The sequence below is a fragment of the Scomber scombrus genome, chromosome 23, assembly GCF_963691925.1.
Source record: "Scomber scombrus chromosome 23, fScoSco1.1, whole genome shotgun sequence".
Classification (NCBI taxonomy): Eukaryota; Metazoa; Chordata; class Actinopteri; order Scombriformes; family Scombridae; genus Scomber; species Scomber scombrus.
This window is the reverse complement of record NC_084992.1, coordinates 7,317,416-7,343,772: the sequence shown is the minus strand read 5'-3', so window position 1 is coordinate 7,343,772 and position 26,357 is coordinate 7,317,416. Positions and strand designations below refer to the sequence as shown.

The 26,357-nt window shown below is 38.2% G+C and overlaps 1 protein-coding gene across 1 annotated transcript; it reads right to left on the bottom strand.

Moving 5' to 3' along the window:
• Positions 1-1,751: 1,751 nt before the first annotated feature.
• On the bottom strand, positions 1,752-22,643 carry LOC134005889 (GRB2-associated-binding protein 1-like). Its single transcript, XM_062444916.1, has 14 exons — positions 22,594-22,643; positions 22,075-22,150; positions 14,749-14,877; positions 14,077-14,242; positions 12,874-13,066; positions 11,185-11,849; positions 9,186-9,268; positions 8,946-9,055; positions 8,006-8,298; positions 7,173-7,244; positions 5,371-5,467; positions 3,212-3,341; positions 2,934-3,068; positions 1,752-2,076 (listed from the first exon to the last, which is right to left on the bottom strand). Exons 2-14 carry the CDS (start codon positions 22,147-22,149, stop codon positions 1,891-1,893), a joined length of 2,334 nt encoding a protein of 777 aa, XP_062300900.1. The 5' UTR covers position 22,150; positions 22,594-22,643; the 3' UTR covers positions 1,752-1,890.
• Positions 22,644-26,357: the final 3,714 nt, after the last annotated feature.

The window sequence follows — 26,357 nt, the reverse complement described above, 5'->3', positions numbered from 1 at the left end:
AAGTTCTCTCTTCTTGGATTCAACTTTGCACTTGAACCAATCAATAAAACAAAGTAGAAGCGCACAGAGTGATGTGTAGTGTTTATTCATTTATTCACTGTTGGACAGTCATTACCGTAATCACATTTTATCTATCACAGAATCAGTGACATTATTCAGCAGTAACAGATTACATCCATCACATGGACAGATTTGACACAATTATTCACTGCACACAACAGTCACTGGGATGATTACACAAGAATTATCACGTAATTTTACTAATCATCAGAACATCTGATTTGTCCCACAGTTCATATTTTTCACTATTTCAGCAGGAAACATGAAGTTTAGAGGGTAACACAGCTCCAAATGATGCTCGGTTTGCTAATAATTAGCAGCAATAATTGGCCGCTGGTGGATTTGTGTTGATGTGGTGGCAAGAAGAGAACAGTTTTAGGCCATTTCAAAAATACTTTTAAAAGTTTTTCAGTGCTGAGGTGAGAAATTCACCTAGAGTGGTATCAGAGAGGCACAGCTGCTCTACACTGGAGGAAGAAATAATCTAACTCGTTGAGTTAAAATCTCAGTAGGTGGATGATTTTTTGATGTATCTGAATTTCTCAAGCGGAGTAAAGCTAAAAACAAATAGTAGGAGACGATTAAGCTGTTCAACACTGCATTGTCTATAATAGTCTATGGCAAAGTCTGCAGTGCTATGGTCACATTCATTGACACGTTATTTTTCCTCTCTGTTTTTACGGCATTCTGCATGAACAAAAACTATTTTCCAAAAGTTTTTCTACAGTGGACATATTTGAAGATATCAGTCACATATTATAAAGCGGATGGGGAAAACAGAACTTCTCCAATAAACTGATGCATCGGTATTGAGCTTTGACAGGAATATTTAACTACTTCCTTGTAGAGGAAATGTGAATGACTTTCTGAGTCCTGTTTCTATTCATATGACTACAGAAGTATAAAATAGTGAGCTGAGTTTTAAAAGGAATGGATCCATCTAAGGGTTGATTAGAAGCTACTGAACCCAGTATATTTTAAAGTATATTTTAAAGTATATTTTAAAGTATATTTTAAAGTATATTTTAAAGGGTTTAAAAGTTTTCATGTTCCCAGGATTTTGAGATTAAGTTTTTCTTGATACAGCTTTTACGCTCACTCTTTTCTTTATTACATACAAAAGAGAGAAATTACAATTTGGGTAAAAAGTGAGGAAAAATCACGGAAAAAATAACTCCACAAAATAGTTTCCTTTAAAGGATAAGTCTGGTGATAGTTTACATTTTTCCTATTTTCACAAATCCCATGAAAAGCAAGTATTGTGTGTCGGTTCAAATGCGTGATTACTGTTATTTCTCTGTGCCGTCGAACTCCACTGTTGTCCAAAAATGATTGCTCACCGCATGTGGATTCATCCGCCACTGAAAATAGTAGTTCTTCATGTTTGAGAAACATTTGCTAAAAACTAAAGTGAGCAGTTTTTTTTTTTGGAAATTACTTGATGGCCTTTTTTTTAGAAAACATATGTGACTGTTTAAAAAAAAAAAGATTAACATATTCAGTATGAATGAATTGTCATTGTTTTTCATTGAATCTGTTGATAATAACAGAAATATATAATATCCTTCAAACTCTTATATCTTAATATCTCCTTTATTTTCTGAAATGTAGCTGCTGTTTTATTAACACTAATAAAGCAACTTAACATAATTTCATTTTGGTGCATTCAGGCACCAAGAATAGTGATCATACGACCTCTTCTAAGTGTAATCACGTTTCTCAGGGAGTAATTTATTGCTTTTCAACAAAGTATTTAACTTTTTCCTGTAACAACTTCAGAGCTGGTTAAGAATAATTTTGAACAGATTGTCTGTGTATGTTTGTGTATCTCTAGCATTTCTCCTTCTCCGTGGACATCCTCCCATCATGCCATGCTTCCCTGGTGTTCCTCAGGGCTTTGGTCCTTTTGGGGTCCACCACCACGTAGTCCACACGTGTACGCCCGCCACGTGCACGCTCCTCGCCTGGTCCCGCTTGCTTGTTCTCGCCTGTTCCACCCTCTGCCGTGCTGCGTTTCTGGCCAGACAGATTCACACATATACATTAGAGAGGCTTATGTTTGTCACCTATTATATACTTTTATCAAATGCAAGAAAACCCAGTCAGAAAAACAACAAAACTAAACTTAACACTGGTTTGATAAATATGATAAAGCATATATATACATACACGTGTGTGTGTGTGTGTGTGTGTGTGTGTGTGTGTGTGTGTGTGTGTGTGTGTGTGTATGTGTGTGTGTGTGTGTGTGTAAAAATACAGTAGTTATAAATGTATTTCACACAATTAATAACTAAAGTAAAAATATTAAATATATAAACAGACAAATTAAGAGAACTGAGAAAAGATTGTGTTAACTTGGCACCCTCTAGTGGCTTATTGCCTACTTGACAAGAAAGATCATTTAAAATGTATACTGATCAATAACTGGAAAATAATAACAAATACATCCTTACCAGCATCTGCACCTCAACAATATAAAGAAAATATGCAATATACAGTATTTTTGGGGGCATCTTTTCCCTTTTACTCCCTCTATTAAGCGTTTATTTATTAGCAGCATAATAAGATTTAATAAATGTTTTTTAATATACTTTAATGTAGTTTAATCATATAGGTGGACATATGGGCATTTAAGTGTTTATTAATTATCAGCAATTAAAACTTATCTTATTTCAACATTGTTTTTCTATAATGTCATTCATTATCTGTTTATAAAGCTGCCTCCACTTATGAATTATAGTTGGCAACACATACATTAAGAAACATTTATTATCTGCTTACAACTACATAATAGTGTGTTATAAACAATATATTAACTGTTCATACACTGATTATAAATGCTAAGTATTTAAGGCGTTGTCTTAAAGTATTACCTGTCTTGCTGATGTTGATCGTCCAGTGTGGAGGTCAAGGTCCAAGTACTCCACTTGTTTGTCGCCTCTGGCTCGCCGTAGCAACGGGCTGTTGATTCCACCCTCTAAGGTGCGGTGCAGCATAAGTCTCAGAGACTGTAGACAAAATAACACACACAAAATTACACACATACAAAGTTAAATAGGTAGAAAAAAGACAGGCAGGAAAAAGGAGCAACCAAGGAAGGAGAAAGAAAGAAGGATAGAAGGAAAGGATGGGGAAGGAAGGAGTGTTTTACCTGTTCCCCAGCGCTGAAGCTGAGGTTGGAGGTCGTCATGGCAACATAGTTGTCATCAGGGTCATCTGAATCAGAGGAGGGTGACGAGCTGTGAGCTGAGGTCGGCCTGACTGATCGACCACTGGATGGACTGAAACCACACATACAGATAATAAACCTCATTAACATCTGCCAAACAACCGGTCGTAGTGTTTATTTTACAGTGTTGATAGTTTGTTTACACTAAGTTCAATTGGTCAGGAGTTTGGTGACAGCATTTTGGACTAATTGTTAAGCGGATATCTTGCTAAGACAATCAAGATGGGAGGAAATGAGCACATGTATAGTCATCTCCATCTCAGCTAGGGACTCAATCGGCCTGAGATTAGGAATGTTTCTTACCTGGTAGAAACAGGAGCAAAGCACTAACAACTAACATGCTGGTCAAGACTTCAAGCCTTGCCCATAGGAACACCTGAATTAAAGAGGGCAGGTTTAAAATATCTGGATTTAATCACCATGACGTCACCACTTGGTTTTAGGACTGCTCTTGTGAAGCCTTGAGTTTAGCAATTTGACCGACCATTTTGGAGCCAGAAGTAGGTGTGTCAACTACTTTTGTTGGACGATATATTATCTCAAAAATATATTATTAGGGCCTGAGCACCATGCAGTGCGAATGCACTAACATTACCATCCTTTAATGCTTTTCTATTGGCATTAGTTACCAACAATCCTATCTCTCTTTCTGCCTTCGACATATAAGAAATTATGTACACAATGCATGCATAAGCGTTAACAACAAATTGGACGTACAAGTTTGCATTCCAACATTTCAATAGTGGCTTGCTATACTGATTTCCCAAACTTCATTAACCTGCCTTTTAACACCTTTTTGTGTATTTCTAGCTAATTGTTTATATGCAGCCTTAACTTGACTAATCCCTGAACATGTCTCTGATTCAACATTGTGACAGTCATAGCGCCAGCTACTGGACTCAGGAAGTCAGTCTCACAAACATCATCTGATTTACATGAAATTTACATGGTGTGTTCTCCATATCATTTACTACAACATGATACATACTTAATGGGTGTTCACTTTGTGGACACAGGAAGTGTTTTTTAACGCCTTCTCCTAATGTTTGATAAGCGCCCAGGTATGAGGTATGTCCGTGATGCAAGCCCTTTAATATCTATTTTACTTTACAAAATGAACATCATGCTGAATTGAAGAAGACTTGAAACATTAAAACTCATTAGGAAAGTGAGGCAATAAATCAAGTGAGAAGTAGAGTCATTTTCTCATAGACTTCCATACAATCTGGCTTCTTTTTGCAACCAGTGGAGTGCTGGCCATTAGAGAGAATGCATGTTTAACCTTTGTGTCGTCCTCCCGGGTCAAATTGACCCCGTCTGTTTTCCTCCCTTCCTTCCTTCCTTCCTCCTTCCTTCCTCCCTTCCTTCTTTCCTCCCTCCTTCTCTCTTTATTTCCTCCCCCTACCTTCCTCCCTTCCTTCTTTCCTTTGTCCTGCCTCCCTTCCTTCCCTACTTTCCTACCTTCCTTCCTTCCCTCCTTTCCTTCCTTCTCCCTTTCTCCTTCCCTCCTTTCCTTCCTTCTTCCTACTTTCCTTCCTTCCTTCCCTACTTTCCTTCCTTCTTCCTTCCTTCCCTCCTTTCCTTCCTCCTTCCCTTCTTTCCTTCCTTCTTCCTCCTTCCCTTCCTTCCTTGACTCGAGGACAACAGGAGGGTTAAGGCACTTCAGCATTGGCTTCATTTTTCACACTGGGAGCTACCTGCTTTGGTTTAACAAAAGAACATTTGAGACAACATCATAAGGGGAAGAAATGAGAACTTCCATTTTATTAGTATTTAGCAGTAGAAAAACTAACCCATCCAATCTTATTTAGAGTTGAGGCAGTTCATCACACTCTTCTTCTATTTATTTTTTACATTCTTTACTTCTTTTCACTACTTCTAATACTATTTAGGTCAGTAGTATCACGTTGCAGTACTCCTTAAGTACCACATGGAGGCAGCACAGAGCAACTCAGCTAAAAATAACAGGTCACACACAGGACACACGTCATGCTTTTTTCCCCAAATGTGTTTTAGATATAAAAAATTAATGTGCTTTGTCGTTTTCTGTTGATGCTGCAGTAACACGTACACACACTTACCCTCGTGTGAAGGTTCGAGTGACAGGCGAGCGGACAGGGGGTGGGACTTCCTGCCAGTCTTGCTGCATTGGAGGGATGTCCAGGGGAGCTGGTTTCACTGGGAGAGAAAGAGGGAGAGAAAGAGGAGAATTGTTATATTTTAGAATATATATTCAAGTAAATGTGCTTTGTTTTGGCCTTATTTAGTGTTTATAAGTCTCTTTGGGGTTATTAAACCACACTAGCACCATCTTCTTTACTTTTCATTAGGTTTTTGTTTGTGCAAATAATTACAATTTTAAAATATATTGATACAGAGCTTATAGGGATATTTGATGCTCCAAGCACATCATTTATTTCAAAGAACCAGAGTTGTGATGAATATCTTTTATTTTTCATTCAAATTAGATTATTTATATTAAATGTGCGTCCATAAGAGTCTTTGGATGGAGACGTATTAAGTGTATTTAAAGACTGGGAGCACAGAAAACTGTTCGTTTAATTTCTAACAAAATGCCAGATTATGAACAGCTTTAAAATGGTGTAGTTCAGATGATTGCAATCTTGTTTGTCTGAAGAAAACACGCTTTGTATTTTCAGTTTTAACGGAGCTAAGTTAAATATGTTTTCAACCGGTTTCCTTTCTGCATATCAAAGACAAAACTGATACTGATCTTTTCGTCTGAATCTGAGTTATTTCTTATTGCAATAACATGAAGATACTAGGCTGAAACAGCAAGAAAAACTACTTACAATATTTGAAATTGAAAAGTCTTAACAGGAAATGAAATCCTTAATGTAACAGCAGCTTGCTGAGTCTTGCTATTTTCACCGTGAAGCTTTATTAATATTTATAGCAACCTTCCTACGGGCTGCGATTTTAAATATAGAGCGTTTTTGTCGCTGTCATGGCCTGGTGCTGCAGCCTTGTTGAGCAAAGTGGAAGCAGGTAAATAATTAAAAACTAAAAGAGGTCGAAGAGAAACAAGAGAGAATTGGAGAAATAACTAAGAGAGAGAGAGAGAGAGACATGGAAAGAGGAAATGAAAAGAGAAAGTAAGAAAATAATAAGAGACACTGAGAGAGGAGAAAATACTGACTAGGAACAGAAACAGTCTTGATCGCAATGAAATGTTTTTCTTACTGTACAAACAATGACAGAAATGTACTTCACCAAGCAGAACAGACTCAAGTAAAGTAGACAAAAACAGGACTTGTTTTGTATAAAGTCTCGATGGGAAACAAGTATTCAGACTCGTCTTCAGTTGAGTTTTAGTCCTCTGACATTTTGGGTTCAAACAAGAGTCCTGCCTCTGAGTCAAGTAATGCAAAGACCAGGCTCCTATCAAAATGATGATGCTAAAATATGTTTTTCAACTTTCTGCAGCAAAAGCACAAACTTTGATCTAACTAAAGAAGTTTTGGACTGATTCACTCATTATGTGACCTGCCTTAGTGGACAATTTCACTTCTTTCTTTTGCTTAGTAATCAGTCCTAAAAGAAGCCGCTGATAACCTCAAACAAACAGTTGACTGTTAGCGAACCCTTTCATGCAACCAGCAAGTAACAATACTACATTTACTTCCTGTTGTTCTCACATAATCACCTCTATCATATTCCTATCTTTGTATGTATGTATTTCACAAAGAAATCTTGACTCAAGGTTGTGAAATATAGTTGAAAAAGCTGTGGAAAAAGCCAGTAAGTGGACATTGAGCCAAGATGATTGTGTCAAATTACGTCCACGGTCAACAATGAACTTTTTTATGCTGAACATGTGCTGTATTTCAAAGATGATGCTCGTTTCCGTCTCTGTTAGTACCTCTCGTTTTGTGCGTCGGCTCTCCGGCGGAGTGGCCGTCGGTTCTCTCTGCAGGCTGAATAACAGAAACTCCTGCAGTGACAGACAACAAAAGAAAAAAGAAAGCATCTAATTGCTGCAGCTTACTGACAACCTCCCATAGCTACTAAAGCAAAGGGAATGCTTACTGTGAACTGGTAGAATCAAACCTAGATTTTCATTTAGTTTTAAACCAGAATTACAACAATCTCCTTGAAAATCAGTGATGACTTGAGAAAGATCTACCAACAGATTACCAGTCAAACCCTATTGAACGATGAAGATTTAAGGATTTTTAACCTGAGAGAAGCGGACCGCCAAATCCCATTGGAAAAACATGGATTTTAAAACTGAAACAGTTTTATTTAGTGTTTGTACAGCTTTCAAGTCTGTATGTTTTGGGCCAGTAGAGACCTCTGGATAATTTGGCTCCCTGTAAAATCAACTTGAATGATGGAAACTCATGGTAGAGGATGCCGAACAAAGATTTGTTTAGACTACTACTGTTGTTATATTGTAATTATCAAAATTGTATCCAACTTTTTAAAGATGATTCTACAAGCACCACTTGTTTCTTGTCTGAGCAAAAAAATGATAATCTTAAATAAATTAAATTAGCTCTCTCCACACATACATTTCTCTTTGCACATGCAAAAAAGGTGATGGAGCATGGAGATTATTATTGAATTGATTTGGTGTTATTTAGTGTCAAAACGTGCTTAAGTGGAACTTTTGGTCACTGTAGTTTTCTTTTTAGTTATATCTAATTATTCTATGTGGAAAGGGCTGTAAGTTGATGATGAGCTCATCCTCACCTCTGCGTTGTGGCTTCAGGTTGCGGTGGATCGGAGGGGGCATGGCAACCACCTCCGCCCCACCGGCAGTGTTTATGGTGTGCCTTCGGAGCGGCGGGGTGAGGGGAGCGACTGGAGTCAGAGGGGAGTTACGGAAACCCATGTGGGAAGGTGGGGGCACTTGCCTCCCCAGGGACGCCAGGTCACCAGTGGCAGCCGTTGGATGAGAGGGAGGGCCAGGGGTGAGGGGAGTCATGGGGACGTAGTTGCCATCCTGGACCTGGACAGAGTGATCAGAGGTCGCTGAAGGAACCCTGGAACATGAGAAGAAGAAATTAGAAATAGTGTGTTATCAAGGATATGGCTTATTTTATTTTAGGATTATTAACTACAAATTCCCTGAAGAGACTACAATCAATAATAAATATATCCAACAAACAAGCATTGTATGAGTATTCACAGCCTGACACAGTATACGTGTCAGTTTTATCTATTTCTCAAATAGTTTTTCTATTTGTTGATTAATTGTTAAGTCTATACAACATTAGAAAATAGTAACAAAGGCCTTAGCTCAAGTTCTTGAAAAGCAAAAGTCCTGAACCCAAAATGTTAAAATTCCCATTATTTAAAACAGAAAATACAGTTAATTATTTCTTTTTTGCTTGTTATATTATATAAAAATGTCCCTATTTTCAAAATTGTGGCTGACGAATTATCTGTCAATAACTGATTGATCGGGCGGCAAATTGTTGGTTTTGTTTGGTTGAGTGGTTTCTGCTAATCTAAAAAAAAATTTAAAAAATGTAGAATGTAGTGTGTTAAAAAACTATTTATTTAGTCTTGCAAGTGTATAACATCTTCAATAAACTATAATCTACATCTGAATTTTGAAAGCCTTTCAAAATTGATCATTACATGAAAATGATTTTTATATCATGTGTCATCTTTATGTCTGACTAACCTTGGTGCAACAGGAGGCTCAGTGGTGGCGGCGCTCATAGGAACATAGTTTTCGTCCACATCATCATCTTCAGAACAAACACTACCCAGAGGTACCATGCCTTTATTAAACTGAGAGAGAGACAAACAGAGGTACATTTTGAAAAGCTGACAATTTGGTATGATTGGTCTGAAATTATAAATACATTAAATATCAAATAAAAAGGACAGAAAAGCACAAAGGGAAAAACTTTTAACTTACAAAGTAGCTGTTGAAGCTCTCGCTGAACTCAAAAATGCTCGCTCTCTCAGAAAGGGAGCGAGGGATGTAAAAAGACTCACAGCCTGAAACACACAGAACATATCTTTATTATAGACTAATGTATAAACCACTTAGAAGCAGATGGAACAGTTCAGCATTTTGGGAATATAGAGCTGGAACTGGAAGACTGGAAACTGGGGGAAACAGCTACCGTTTAACACTCTCTCACTGTTATATCTTGCATGTTCAAAAAGTAAAAAAAACAATAGTATAAAAATGAGACAAGACAAAGATTTATGCCTGTTTGCTCTACAATGGCTTCATATTTATCACATTAAATTTCATCTAACTGACAGTGGGAAAACAAATTTAGCTTATTTTGGTCTCATATGTTTTATGACAGAACATTTGTACAGTTTGATGACAGACTGATAAAATGGACTTCTGTGTCTTTGCAAACCTTTTCTTTACAGCTGCAATAGAATTATAAATTAAGACAATTCATAATTTATGTAGCACAATTCACACATGAATGCAGAGAATCACAGAGTTTATAACTGATCAACAACATAAGACAAGATGAAATAACCATTAGGACAAACACATACGGAGAAAGTGATGATAAGAAATAAAAGATTAAAGTATGAAAGATGTAAAAGCCAATATTCATCAATACAGTGATCAACTACTGATGCTCTTAACATCTATGGAAGATTTAAAATGCCCAAAAAACTAAAAACAAATCAAACGAAAAGAAATTAAACATAATGTACATCATCCTAATCAAATTAAAAACTAAAAGAGACAATAACTAGTTTTTTGTCTTCAATAACCAAATTAAAATGTGGCTTAAAAGAATCATTTACATAAACATAGACAAAAAGCCAAATAATTGCCCCTTATGTCTTAAATTTAAGTTACACACATTAGTATGTACATAAAAAGCAAATACAAGTGTATTATCCTCCAGTCTATTTCTTTGTTTGATTAGTTTTTATTTAGGCATTTTAAATCTTCCATAAACATGAAGCCAGAGCATGTATTATTAATATAGAGTCCTTTATCTTCAACTTCTCTTAAGCAGCTGTGTCTCTATCATGGAGGAACGTTGAAAAGTTGTCAGTTACCAAACAATGCATAAATTTCTTCCAACTGACAGGAAACAGCGAGCTGGTTAAAAACAGCCCTTTGTGCTGTTGTGGGGCAAAGTTCTCGTTCTATTGATGAAATCAATGCTGATCAAATTATGGTGCAAACAGGCGCTAATTGTTTCAGCTTTAATCCATCAATGCCTCTTTATAACCACAGCACTCTCTGATTTTCTGTGACGTTGCAGGTTTGAAACTGTGTGTTACACTAATGCTGACCATGCAACATCCTGCAGGGATTTTGCAATTTGAATCAAAATGTTATGTAAATGACATACTTCCACCGACTACTAAGAGGGCATTATGATGTTCATGACAGGTGCACGGTCTGTGAGCAACACTAGCAGTTTTATTTTGCACCTCCCAGATATTTATTTTACAATTAAGTTCCGAATTCACACTGATGATCGCACGAAGATGAGTGATATCAGACGCTGAGATAACACTATAGTATAGAGTTCAAATTTGATCAATAATAGTAACCCCAAATATTACATACTGATTTACCCAAAACGATCACTAAAGCAGTTGGTTTTACAATAATATAAGACAGACAGAAACAATGTCAAAGACTTCCCGAGTTTATACCACTAGCAGCTTAGGTGCTGGTGGAGATCAATCTGGAGCTGAAAGGAGAATTACATTTATGCTAAAGTTGCTCTGTTTTTGCTGGATTTTGAAATTTGCAACTGTTTTCCAACATGTAAAAAAAAATGTATTTGCCAGCTAATTCTGGACTTCTTCTGTCCCATAGTGACCCAAAAATAACTGACTGACTATTGCACAACACGCAACTGGCAGAGGGCAGGGTTCAAAAAGCTAAAACATTTTAGGACACGTTTCCTCCTTACCTGTCTGTGTGCGTCCTGATGTAGCAACAGTGTTACACCTTGGCAGGCCTCCTCCTCCCTCCACACAACCATCCCTCCTCTCTGACTTTGAAGTGGATCGGGGGAGTGTGGCCAGACCTGATCCCACAACTGAGCTCTCTCCCTGGGCTGTGATGGCAGAGGGCTTTGGCGGGCGTGGAGGAGGAGCCGGGGTGGAGGCGTGTAGTTCTGCCTGGGTTAGAGAGTCCACACTTGGAGTAGAGGATGGGCGGTGAGGAGGGCGTGACAGAGGGGTAGATGCCGGACGGGGGATCTGGTAACCACTGGCGATGTATGAGTGTGGATTTAAATGCATGCCAAAGGGTGTGTCATTACCGAGAGGTATCGCCACAGGACGCAGGTGGAAATCTAAAGAGTGCTTTCTGGGATGTGGGGAAGGATGACATCGAAGCCTGCCAGCGCGTTTCTGGGGGTCAGGGGTCAAGCTGGCATCCAGAGACTGACTGAGAGGACTTGTCATTGTGGCAACTGTCCAATGGGCTGTCCTCAAGCCAGAGGAAGAAGAGGCATGATGGGCGAGGGATGGAGACGAAGAAGAGGAGGAGGAAGAGGAGGTGGCGGAGGGAGGAGGGTAGAGGTTGTCACTGTAGTCAGTTTCCAGAGAGGTGGAGGAACCTAAAGGAGGCCTGGAGACAGAAAAAAAGATTATTTCATTAAGATTAAAGAGACAAAAACAAGTTGTGACTCCAGGTGAGTGACATCCAAATCTCCAAACTCCATCAAATCACAATCAAAACCTCCTGAAGGGATAAAAATCTAAAGGGAATCTAAGTTTCATTGTGTTGTTCTGATGAACTGTCCCATGACAGTTTTCAGAGGCAACCTTTTAGTAATAAGTGGGTGTGATTCAGGCTAGATAAACCTCTAATGCCATTGTAAGATCCAACACGTCTCAACCTGCAACTCTGATTTACCGTCAACTGGTTTTCTTTGGAACCAAAGTGAAAAAGCTGACTTTGCTGCATTTATGTATTTTGTGTTTTGTGCATTTACACTCCTCAAATATAAGCCAAACATGGCTTTTGAACAAAAATAACTAATTATTATTATATTTGTATATCAGAGGTTTAACTGGTTACTGAGAATAGGCTAGAAAATATACACCTCCTGACTTCTGTAATACAGTGTCTTAGTACAAAAGCTAACTGAAGATCTGTGAAGAAATGTCACTGAAGTGTTGTCTATTCTACTGAACTTTATTTTTAAGTTACAGTATAGTGAAGTTTGATTTTATCTCCTATTTTAGGAACCAACAGCTGAAATAATTACTACTTAGCACACCAGTTAATAACATGTCTGTGGATTAACTTAATATAAGATTTTTTCTATTCATCCTGTCCTCTTACTGCAACGTTGGTCAGCAGGTCGGGATGTTTTATAACGTTGTCACCCTGAATTTACTGCATGTTAGAAACAGGCATAATACTTTAAATCTGAGCAAAAATAATGCTTGAAATAAAAGAAAATGTACTCAAGCTCAGCATTATAATAATGTTAGGTGTATTTAAGCTATCTTTCAACAGAAATGGATTACAATCTCCTCCACATGTCATTACATCATCACGAAAATCACACTTAGGTCATGATGACAACTAAGCTATCTCCATGGCAACTGAGTAAACTGCATCTGTTGACAAAGACCACAAGTACCTGATGTGACTCTGGCAGTGCGATAACCACAGGTAGTCTTCTTCTATGCTGCCATCAGGCTCCAGGTGCCTCACACTCACCGGGTCGTAGGGGGGTGGGACCGACCCTGTTACCGTGGTGACGGCGGCAGTGCCACCGGTTGCAGTTATCGTGGTGATGGAAGACGAGACAGAGACAGGAGGTCTCTCAGGGACTGGAGGAAAAAGAGAGTTGCTGAATAACAAGATGTGTGACTCCTAGTAGCAAAGTGAGGGAAAATGACTATAAAATACTGTTCCTGTCTAAGTGCATCGATTGTCCTGTAGGTTATTGTGGGTGTTGAAGTTTGTCACGTCTGAGACATGAGAGTGATTTGAATGCCAATCTATCAACATGTGTCTCAGTAGATATTTTGAAGATTTAATTTTGCAGTGTAAAATATGATTAAATGCCTGAAGTCATGTCACTTGAGGCACCAGGTTTTGACAAGAAGAGTGCATCAAATAAAACTGATCCATCTGTTTCTGCTGCATCGATTTTGACACTTTTCTGAAACTGTTCATCTTGAGTCTGATCATGTTATAGAAGTGTAATGCTAAATCTATGGAGATTGTTATAGTTATAGTCTCACTTTAAACATTTTTATTTATTTAAGACTGTCCAGATGGAAATTAGCTAGTACCTTAGTCTGGTACAATATATATCTGTGCTCTTTTAGTGAGATTAATGTTCGTTTTGCATTTGGTTTCTGACTTTTCAAAAAATAACAAAATGGATAAAAGTTCACAATAAGTAATAAAATCAACTCTACTTGAGAAATGTTATGTAAGCTGTTAAATGTTGATTTTTGACATCATTGTAACTTGAGGAGAAAACTTCTCTACAACTACCAGCGTCATGTGGATGAAACAATTTGACTTTGAGTGCTTGTCACAGCGCCCCCTACTGGCTAAGCAATACTATAAATTGTGTTCAGATCATGTATCTAATGATTAAAAAAAGAACTGTTATATGACTGAATACAGAATGAGTAATTGTGGGTATTGAAATATTTTGCAGTCTTTACAAAAACAAGACAAATGACTGTACAGGACACAGCTGCTCCCTTCCCCCACTTGTTTTCACACTGACTCAGCCACAACCTACACACACATTCATCCATTTGAAATGCAAAACAACAAAAGGTGCTATCTATCCATTTTTGTATCTATCTGTCCACCGTACTGTCATCAGTTGGGTTGAAACCACACAGAAGGCAGATTGACGACACCCAGCGGTTCATCTCCTCCTCAGACTCGGCCACCAGGTACCAGGTTCTCTCCTCAGTCCTCAGGTCAAACACGAAGCTGTTCTCCAGCTCCTTCTTCGTGAACGACAGGCCAGCATCCACCTGGAATAGAGGGAATATTAGTATTAGTATTAGTTAGTAGTAGTGCAGTTTTTCCAATTTTTATTCAAGACTTTGTTCAAATGCCTACTAAATGTAAATCTGTACTTATGAAACACCAGCAGCTAATATTCACTTAAGAGATACTTTATGTAACCTGTGTTATTGAAAGCTCAAATGGGTAGACTAATAGATGAATTGTACAAAATCAATGCAATTACCTGTCAAGCCCATGTTAATTAAAATTATCGCATCATATATATATATACTTTATTAACAAATTGGACCAAATTTACGGAGGATTAAAAATGACTTATCTAGAAACAAATTAATATATGTTGAAAAATAAACTCAATACTCAAACTGACAAAACAAGCTCGAGCATCAAACTATTTTTGGTAATAAATACTATCAAAATATCTTCTTGGCACATTAATAACATAACATTAAGTATTTAGTGGAGACAAGCCACTGTTTAAGATACTTTAACAATTGGCAAATGCATTTACCTGTTCACACAGGTTCAGGTTGATGGTCCTGATTGGCCGACGGGACTGCTGGTTCTTGTAGTATTGCAGGACGTCCGGCTCCCCGCTAAGCCGACCGCTACGCAACACAAACCAACGTCTCTTCCATGCCTGCAGTCAAAGAGAGTGTGAGAATTAATACAAACCACAGGGGAACAATTACAACCTTACAATTACTCTGATAGAGAAAAACAGAAAAAGACAAAGAGATAGTTCAGAGAATGAGAATATTGTGAATATGCTAATATATTTATAATAACAATGCTGATATACTGATGTTTAGTTGGGAGCCTATGATGCTCTCCATCTTAGCTTGGAGTGCTAGCCTGCTAACATTTGCTTTAAGTTTACAGGCGTTTGATCATAAACAAAAAGGAACACTCAAATTGTGTCCTGGTGTTGATTCTACAGATGAAAAGTCCCATTGGTCAATTTGTCTTTAAGATCTGTCACAAAATGCACAGCATCCATCCAATAGTTGTCAAGACTTTTCACTTAATACCTTAAATTTCATCCTCATTGTACTTCTACAGGAAACGTCATTGATCACCAACGTCATGAGGATTAATCTTCTGGGGACCATGAATGTCTTGAGAAAATTTCCTGGCAATCAATCCCATAGTTGTTGAGATATTTCAGTTTGGACCAAAGTGGACTAACACCAGCTACACTGCTATCTGAGTTTAAAACCTCAAACTACAATACTACAAGTGTTGGACCAAATAACATCTTATTGATTTTGGTGACTCCTTGACCTTTCCCCACCTTCAGCAAAATCTTCATATTTAGACCCCTAGTGGTACACTTTATATATATGTATAAAGTAGGTCAAGGTAAAACGTTTTGCAACATTTACGTAAATGTTTCGGCTTTTTTGAGTTTCCTCAACTTCTTTGAAAAATTGTTGCAGTAGCTTTGCATTTTACATTTAGTTGGACAAATTTGCACGCAATTATGTTAAGTAAACCCAACTTTTCTACAAATCTAAATATTCATTTAGCTGAACTTTATTTTAGAAATGATGGCTAAACACAGTATTCCTCTTTAGTGGCTAATTGGCCCAACTTCATATTACATAGCCTACTGGTGATATAAACAAAAATGTTGACTTTATCCTTCCAACATTGATCATTGATCTTATTCTCTTTATTCTGTTTTTACTTCTGTGTATTTTCATTATTTTGTATTATTATTTTACACATTATGTACTATTACTTCTGTGCATATGCCTTTACCTCTGTGCTCTGTGCTCCTCATTGCCTTATTTTTATCTGCCTTGTTTGGTTTTATTTCCTTCTCTAAAGCACTTCGTAACATTGTTAAGAAAAGCGCTATATAAATAAAGTTTAAAAAAAGAGATTATTATTAATTATTAAGATGTGTAAAAAAGTAAAGCATCGACTTCATTAAATCAAGGTTTAGGCTCCAGCTTCAATGCTTAAGTTTAAGCCCACAAGCTTGAAACTCAAATTGAAACTCACATCCTTTCAAAACCACAAAGTAATGTCTTGACTCAACAAATACAACAAAAAAAACACTACACGCACTGTAGTTTTAAATGTATTCAATATGTATCAAACTGCTGTTTTTGTACTGTATGTTTGGTCCAAACAGTGAACATTTTCTCTTTTAATTTTGGACCCCCAGTGAGCTTTCCCACTAGCGCTACAAGCAAAAATGTACTATATTTAATAGAGCTACTAGTGGAGAGGTTTTATGAATAGAAAAATAGAGCATATACATGTATATTTATTCTGTCCAGCGCTTCAGTAAAGGTCCTGCAGCCTCAAGGTTGCAGAATGGATGTATAGATTATTGTTTACACAGTCAGTTTAGGTAATGTTTTAATTTCTATCATGTTGGAGGTTTTACACTCCAGTGCACATGAATGTTAACTAAACATTACAAAGTCCCCACCGCAGAGAATTGCAAAATGTTTGTCACCTCTCTCAGGGTTTTTGCCATCCCCACAGCAAGCATAATGGGTAGGATCCCATGAGTGATCTATGATGACACCTCATATTTTGGACATGACTCACCAACCCGTGTGTGTGTGCGTGGGGGGGGGGTATTAGAATTAGTGTGTGTTTGTGTGTGTGTGTGTGTGTGTGTGTGTGTGTGTGTAAGACACGTCATGATTATTTTGAGGAGTGTAGCGGAGCATGAGGAAGGACTTATTTAATTTAACATCGTGTACACACACACACACACACACACACACACACACACACACACACACACACACACACACACACACACACACACACACACACACACACACACACACACACACACACACACACACTCTCTGCCCAGATGATGATCTCAGTGTTTTTCTGATTACAGGAATTACATAATTTAGTTTTGCTCTGTAACTATCTAATCACAAAATGTAAGACTGAGCTTTGTGTTCCTGTTTTAGCCTCTAAATATAATGTGTGTCTGTGTGTTGTTCGTAATGGTATTTCTCAACAAAACCAACGTGACACCAAAGCTTGTGTGTTTGTGGTTTGTGTGTGTGTGTGTGTGTGTGTGTGTGAGAGAGATCAAACTGCTCGCCAATCAAAGTAAATACTGTAGAGCACGTTTCCTCTCTCATTCACTCTCATTCTCTCTCTCTCGCTCTCTCTCTCTCTCTCGCCCCCAAACACAGACAGGAAGAGGAAGTAGCTGAAGAGGAAATGCCGCAAAGAGATGGCAGTAGATGTGTGTGTGTGTGTGTGTGTGTGTGTGTGTGTGTGTGTGTGTGTGTATGTTTATACTCTGTCCTCCACACCCCCTCGCACTTCACTCTGTTTGATGATCAGTTGTCTTCAGGCTACAGGCCAAAAAGAAAGCAGCAGGGTAGAAGCAACTAATATGGAAACATTTTCCTACATGGCTTCTACTTAAAGGAACAGAACCAGCTATTATATCAGCTAAGTTCTTACTAACTATTAGCTACTCTCAGACAAGTGGCTTACTAAGTGGCTAACGTCTTAGCTTGTAAAGACTTTAGTAATGTGTAAATTGGTTGCTAGGAAACATCTGTAGGAAGTAGCATCACAAGCTGTCACATAACCTTAGAGAAATGTTGGTATGTTGACCGTATTTGTGAGTCTTCGATCTAAACGAGTCATATATCAGCAAGTTAACGTTACCTTTGCCGGTTGATTCAGTTATCTAAGCAACCGTTACACTTGTCAGAAAGTGGGTGTAAATATTTGATAAAATCTTATCTCTACATAAGAACCAGTTTGTGTGGTGCAGCCAGTTTTAATTAAGTCATGCGTCAATCGCCTCTTCATAAACATTTAACATTGTAACTGGTTTAAACTTACAAGGTGCTGGTGCAGCTGCTTTTTTGACTCATGTTTTATTGGTTTTCATTGGTTTTATTAAATAAGTTTCTGTTGCTTTTTTGTGTACTTAACATACTTGTTATAGTTCAACAATTCTTTAAACTGCCTACACAAATATATATTTCCCTATTTATGCACGTTGAGCTACCCCTAATATAAGCAATGTGAATTTAATAATGATAATCTTTTGTCTTCTTTCTCTAATCTTTGCCCACCTCATTTCTCCTTCCCTCTTTTTGTTTTGTTTACTCCTTTGACCTTTGACCCTGACAGGAAGAAGCCACAATGGATCTAAAACAACACTTCCTCCATCCTGCCTCCAAACCCAAATTAACACCAAACCTGAATAACAAATTACCCGCCTTTCACTTCCTTATTTACTGATCTATTCCTCCTTTATGCATCGCCTTTAAATGCTGAGTTTTCACAGATGCATTCATGTGGCGTTGCAGCACTTTCAATATGTTGACAATGGCGGTAGACATTGTAAAGGAACTGAAATAAAACATTTACTTACGGCTGAAATGTCTACAGAAAGACATCATGTTAAATTAAGTGCCGTCTTGAATCAATGCACAAGATAAATAACTGTAAACTACTGGTGACCATTGCAACAATTTTATAGTTGATGCTAGCATTGTTAGCTACACAGCTTCTCTCTTTGCCTGTGGTAAGTGTTACAGTGTGGTGTCAGCACAATAATTACCTCCTGCTTATCCCTTACTGTCACAATTTTATATGCAACTTGTTGTTTATTATCACTTACTTACCAACTCCCCAAAATGGAAACGGCAGCTATTCTTATCTGCAGAGCAAAACCAACTTACAACAATTGTTGTGTATGTATCTAAAGCCTGATATATCTTATTCCTCTGTGCTGTAGACCGCCATTGTTTTCCAAAAACTATTAAAAACACATTTGTGAGCCACACCGCTGCACTGAGTGACATGTTTCTCTGCCACAAAGAGTTTTGGCCATGTTAGCTTGTTTAGAAAGAGGAAAGGAAGGAAGACTAACAACAACGATCACATTTTCAGTCTTCATAGAGTAGTTCTGTGTAGAGTAGACGCCACTGAGCATGTGCAGGATCTTTGGAGATGGAAAAGATGACGCCAACCATAAGCAGCAATTCTGAGATTCACACTGGCTCCAATGCAAACCAACAGGTGACGTCACATCTAGTTATGTCCATCTTTATACATCTTTATATACAGTATAAGGACCAAACCTGTGATATCTCTAACACAGGATGGTGTCCTTTACAGATCCAGCTGTTCTTAAACTGTGTCCGACCTTCTTGTGTGAGTGTGTGTGTGTGTGTGTGTGTGTGTGTGTGTGTGTGTGTGTGTGTGTGTGTGTGTGTGTGTGTGTGTGTGTGCGTGTGTGTTACATTTGTTTTTTGCACCGAAGGCTGCAGAATTTACCTCATCATTCTCCTCGGTCCTGTTCCAATGTGTGTATGTGTGTGTGTGTGTGTGTTTGTGTGTTTCCAAATCTTCTAAATCTTGAGGGAGGCCTCCTCATCCAACCCAGCCCAGCTGAGAGCGATTAGTTTATTACATAACTCAGGGAAAACACGCACACACACACACACACACACACACACACACACACACACACACACACACACACACACACACACACACACACACACACACACACACACACACACACACACACACACACAGCTTTCAACAGAACAGTGAGTGTATGACGAGGTATACTCCACGAACTTTGGCCCAATGCTTAACATGAACACATGAACACACACTCGGCCTGCTGCAGCCATTATGGGATGCTTCGTGTGAGTGTGTGTGTTGACAGTAGACACACAGCTGGCCAGACATTGTATGTGTGTACACACTGGGTTGTATATACCCATATAGAGATGAAACTCAGAGCTCAATGTACACATAACCTATTTTTCTTATCTCTCTCCACCTCTTCTTACTCTTGTTTTGTTTTCTTCTTCCACTTTTGCATCCACCTTTCCTTTATCTTCTTCTTCCCTGCTCCCACCTGCCGAGGAAGGCCTACTTAAAACATTTATTCGTAGCCGAAGAACAACAATGTGCGACACAAGCGAATCATGTGCGCAATCTTTTTGTTCCTTCTCAAAAACGTTCCCTTCTTGGGTGACATTAATGGCAGCTAACGGGGGATTGTGGGTAATGAAATTAACCTCTCAGGACTGTTTTACGGTTCATTCATTTGTTCTTTAGCAGTTCTTTATGCCTTTGTTTCAATGTCAGATGCCAAAGGCAGAACTCTCATTTTGAAACCCCAGCTGATCTTCCAGACATTTCTGGTAAAGGCAAGTTCTCTTTCCTGTCTCTAAACAACAACTTTTCTTCTGCCCTGTTTATTCCTCCTTCACTTTCTGTGCAAACTTTTTATGAGAAAGGAAAGCATTTGACAAGAGAAGAGGAAGAGAAAGTAAATGAATGAAAGAGAAAGAGACAGACAGTTATGCTAAAAGAAGAGAGAAAAAGACAATGTTCTTTCTGGAAACAAAGAAAGAAAGAAAAAAGGGAAAATATGGAGAGGAGAGATGAGATTAGCTCAACTCACTGGCCAGGCATGCCAGATATGCAGTGTGTGTGTGTGTGTGTGTGTGTGTGTGTGTGTGTGTGTGTGTGTGTGTGTGTGTGTGTGTGTGTGTGTGTGTGTTTAAGCTGCTTCTTTACTGGAAAGCGTTGGACAAGCAGCCTCGTGCTGCTTTGAATTGTCCCAGAACCTCTTTGGGATTTTGGTTAATGACATTTTATATTACATAATACGTATGTATCTATATATAAGCTGGAATCAATAGCACCGATTTGTGGATTGACAATTGGAAAAACAAACAAACAAGCATATTAAACAAATGCTTCATTCAATTATTCAACCAATGAAGATCATCAGTTATTTATATGAACCGCTTTGCGGATGGATTGTTCCTTTGTATGTAACATAAATAAATAAGTTTAAGTAAGACAAATTTCTTAAAAACTGTTAACTTGTGCACGTCTATGGTATTCAGTCTGGGCACACAGCCAGGTTGGCAGTTTTCAGTTTTGAAAGATACATACCTGAAGATTTTTGCAGTTTAACTAGTTGGAATCTTGCTCTGACAAAACGTGATCTTTCCCTTTGAGAAAAGGTAAAAATCACTTGGTAATTGAAGTTTGGAAAGTGTGGACACGTGATATATTTTACAAAACAAATCTGTGTGATAAAAATAACTTTTGGCTTTGAGTAAGTGCTTTCTTTAAGTATGAAGGTTATTTAAGGATACAAGGGTGCCAAATTAAGAACCTTTTTTAAGTTGGTCTTTGGATCATCATATTTGCTACCACTCACTTGGTACCAATCAGATGTCTGTGAAATATCTACTGCAAGTTTATTTACTAAGACTCTAAGTTGACAAAATTAGTTTCTTCTTCCAAATAGAAAACAAACCCCCCCCCCCCCCCCCCAACTAATTCCGACTATCAACGTAGTCCTTCAGATAAATAAACAGAATATACCTATTTAAATATGTATAAATACATAGATACATATATGTAGTATATTTATACTCTTTAGGTGACTGCATGCTCACTAGCAAGGCAAAATATTCACTTTTGACTGTTATTGTGCTATAAATGTGTAAGTAATCTATAATCTGATTGACCAAATAAAATCTAAAAGGTGACATTAGTTCCTGTCCAGCTGGAGTTGTGTCCTGCTCAGTGTTTTATTATTTTATGATTATGAGTCTGTAACTTTAGGAAATGACTGGGTGAGTAAACAGTAATGAAACCGGGATCTATTCTTCAAGTCTAATTTAAAAAAACAAATACACAGGAGTATTTCCATGAACAGTCAGTACTCCTGTGATGAATAGTCCTTGAACAAGGTATGAATATGCCGACACACTCACTCAAACCACTAAATGTGTTCTGAGATTTGTATTAAAAGCTAAAATAAAAGTTAAGTACTCACATATCGCCGCAGCTTTTTCTCTGGAGGTGATTTTCGCAGCCAGCCTTCACAGACTACCTCTCCAGCTCCGCTCATCCTGATGCCAAAAACAAAGCCTCCAATCAATCAGCTAGCCTTCAAGATAGTTGACTGAGCTCCCAATCCTACCACGTGTCAAATCTTCCAATCAGGATTCCCGGCAGTCAATCCACATCAGCTGATCAGATATGAAATCAGCCAATAAGATATCCAATCAGTCAGTGAGTTGTCAGATAAAACCAGTCATACTTCCAATCACATCAAGCTTCTAATTAGTCAATGAAACTTTGTATCAGTTGTTCTGGCTTCAAATCAATCAATCCATCAATCAATCAATCCTTAATTCTCCAATCAGCCTGCTGTACATGCAATAGATCTTTAAATCTGTAGATCAGAATTCCAGTTTGTAAATCAGACTTCCAATCTTCAAAAAGGTTGCTAATGGTTCCAATCAGTCTATTAGTCTTAAAAATGACATCCTGCCACAATCAGCAAACTCACACTTGTTGGCCGTTTGATCCTTGACTGCAGCAGTTTCCACTGGAGCTGCTTCTCAGTCGACGGCTGAGTAAATGAGTCACACCTCCTTCTGAGAGGGTTTCTACTTCCCAGCAGAGGGACTATTCCTTCCCTCCCTCCTCCCTCCTCTCTCTCTCTCTGGTTGTGCGATAACCAAACACAATGCCTGGGCTCGGACATTCCTTCTATCCTCTCCTCCCACTTTTCCCTCTTCCTCCTCACTCCTCCCCTTCTGCTCCTGCCCACTGTAACAGGAAACTCCCTGTGTGTTTTTTTTCTCATACTGAAACAGACATGCTGTTCCTCAGAAAATAATTGAAAAAAAAGATGTTTGCTTCAAAACAAAACAAAAATAAAAAATATCCTAAGTCAGGAATTCACTGATGCCATTTGTTCTGAATACATTGATACTGGAAACACATTTATTTTTATGATCAGTGTTGGGTAAGTTTCTTGAAAACTGTAATCAATTAAAAGCAATTACATTACTCAATTGCAAAGTAATTAATTTCATTTCTTGTGACTTTCATTAGTGAGTTATCAGGTTTGTCAAAGATGCCTTTCAATTACTCCAAAGCCTTCACACCCACATATCGCATCTTCTATATTTAACATGTAGAAAAAGAAAACAATAATATTGTTTAACAAGCTGCCAGCCTAATTTAACGTTGTGAACATTAACGTTTGCTAAGCCCTAGTGGTCCTTTTCCTCAACTGAGGGCTTAATACCAAACAAATGCAAGCAAAGCTACTGGTGGCAAGATAGTAGCTAAGAACACACAACATCATCAGGTGCAATTTTCTTCCTTTTGTAGAGACTAACCACCTACACCTACATTCTGTATATTCGCCAAGGTAACACATCCCACAGCAGTCTGTCCTTTGAATGCACAAAGAAGAAATCATTTCCTAAATCTCCATCATATTCCCAATTCTGGACAAGCCCAAGGCTTGGGTGTAACATGAACAAAGGAAAACTAAAATAGATTAAACAAAAGTCAGTTTATTGTTATTTAAAGGTACAGAGTGTAGGATTTAGTGGCATCTAGCAGAATAGACATGGCAGAAATAGAATATAATATTCAAGTTTTAATGATAAAAAAATGTGTTTTCGTTAAAATGAGCCCTTTATATCTACATAGGGAGTGAACCCTCTTTCGTGGAGCCCACCGTGATGCACTGCTATGTTTCTACAGTAACCTGGAATGGATAAACCAAACACTGGCACAAGGTGTTTAGTGTGGGGGAGGGGTGTGGTATTCAGTTGGTTGTAATCTGCAACCTTACCACTAGATACCACTAAATTCTTCTCACTGGATGGGTTTGTCTTCTCTTAAATGTTTTGGCTGGTAGCCAGGTACTGCTCATTCAAACATACTTTGGTTCATTCTACTTATGTTTGAGGGCCTTCAGAAGTGCTGCACTGTATTCATCTGGGCCTTCATCACAATGTTATAGATCTTGTAGCTAAAATGGGGTTGTCTGTCATAGAGTCAATCACTAATTTGAAGACAATGTCACTTGTGTAACTGTTTTCTACTGTATCTGAAGGAATGCTATGTAAAGTATTTCCATTTTTGGGGGAGACCACATACTGGCTGACGCCCTTCCCAGCACATACATGGTAATATACTGCAAGGCATCTCTTTTGTCAATCCTGTGTCATGTGTGTTCAGTCTACCTGCCCTTTGGTTTCAGGAAGGTAACACCAATCATTGGTCCTGTCCAATCAGTGTCAGCTGAGCAACCTACAAAGAGGGCCTTCCTCCACCTTTCCTTCTCAGCCAGCAGAGTCTTCTCCACATCCTATTGATTGTTTTTTTTTCTCGGTTTCCTTTGTTTGTTTATTTAATAAGTAGATTTTTGTTTCATTTAGTTCAGTTTTCATTTGTTTGTGTTACTTCCCTGAGCCAGGTCAAAATAGGCAGCAAAAGTAAATGGAGGAATAGTGACTGTAATGTAATTACTGAATATCAAATTGTAAGCCCTACCACTATCACTATTATCTGTGTTATTGCCCAGTTCTGTTAATTGTTATACCTGCAAATACATATGATCATATATGATATGAAGACTAAATATTAAACTCACAAAAAGCATCATTTGGCTAGCAAAGTCCTTGTCAGCTGTGTTTGTGCACCTGTACCCAACTATGGATAACTAACTAAAACAAGCAAGCAAACAAACAAACAAACAAACAAAAAAACAAACAAACAAACAAAGATTAGTATTTTGGTAGATTGATTGATTGATATTGAGACACTCTATGAGGCAGGTCAGAAAATTACTCATTTGCTCAAGAGCCCTGTTCCCATTTTAGAGATAAATACTGCCATCTTGTGGCAATTTTAAATACTACAAATTTAAAAGTGGGGAACTCCTTTTCTCGCCAATATGGCGAAATACGCCAATAATTCAATCAAACATCTCAAACATGTACAATAAATAGAAAGAATGATCAAACACATATCAGAAACATATATCAATGTTACCATAAATCTAGTATTTTGTATGACAATTTAAAGAGAACTGCACAAGAAATCTTTTTTATACAGGCATGTCCAATATTTGATTGAAACAATACAGCCATGTGCACACAGCAGACAGCTGCTTTGGCCTCGAGGACTTAATTTGAATAACCAGCAGTACTTTACTTACATAAAAGTCATTTGAATTCTGTCAAATGCTCAAAGAATGGATGCACGAAATGAATTACATTTGCATGTTCCATAAAAAAGAAAAGTGAATGAAAGTGGTTTCACAAAACATAACCGATTAAAGTATTTAGTAAGACTTTAGCCGAGGATTAATGTTATCTCCTATTCTTATCTTCTATCTTCTTAAGCTCTAGTACAATCATACATCTATTATGGGGTTACTTAGGATGATGGTATCCGAAGTTGTAGTTGCTATAAATCTAGAAAGACAAACCAAAAGATTATTTTCTCTTAATTTTCCTCTTATCATTCATTGTTCTTTCTCCTTCAGAAACCTTTGGTGATCACACATGTCCATCAACTCGTCATCCTGCCACTTAAAGAAGAGTGCTTTGATGGACATGGATAGGAGGCATTCCTATCCATGTCCATCAAAGCACTCTTCTTTAATTTGCTCCAAAGAGTCCTCCATCATCCTCTTTGTATTTGCCAGCACCAACATCCTCCTGCTCCTCCCTCTGTCTGTCCTCGTGCTCTACGTGGGATTCCAAAGATGGAGGCTTCAACGGTCCAGTTCTAAGACAGCAACAAGCTCCGCCGACATCTTCACCTACCACATGGTTGCCATAGAGGTATTTAGCATGGTGGGATGTGGCTCCTTCATTTTTGACAACATCATAGGAAATGAGCAGATATCGTTGTTTGGGTTTTGGGTTTTCTCCCTAATCATACCTGGACAGATTCTCTTTCACTGCTTGACCTGTGTAGAACACTACCTAGCTGTTGTTCACCCCATCACCTACCTGAAAAGGAGGAGTGGGGTCAGGATCAGAAAGGTCATCATTGGGTGCACTTGGCTGCTGTGTGTTCCATGGATAGGTATGATGTATATACACTACCCTTTTATCCCCACCACCCCATTTTTCTCCCTCTTCACTATTTCCTTGTTTGTCAGCTCTTTCTGTAGCCTCTCCGTCCTCCATGCCCTTACTCGTCCACTGCCAGGCGATGGAAGCAGGGACAAGAATAAGGTCAACCAATCAAAACAGAGGGCATTTCAAACCGTCACAGCCATAATGGGAGTGCTGC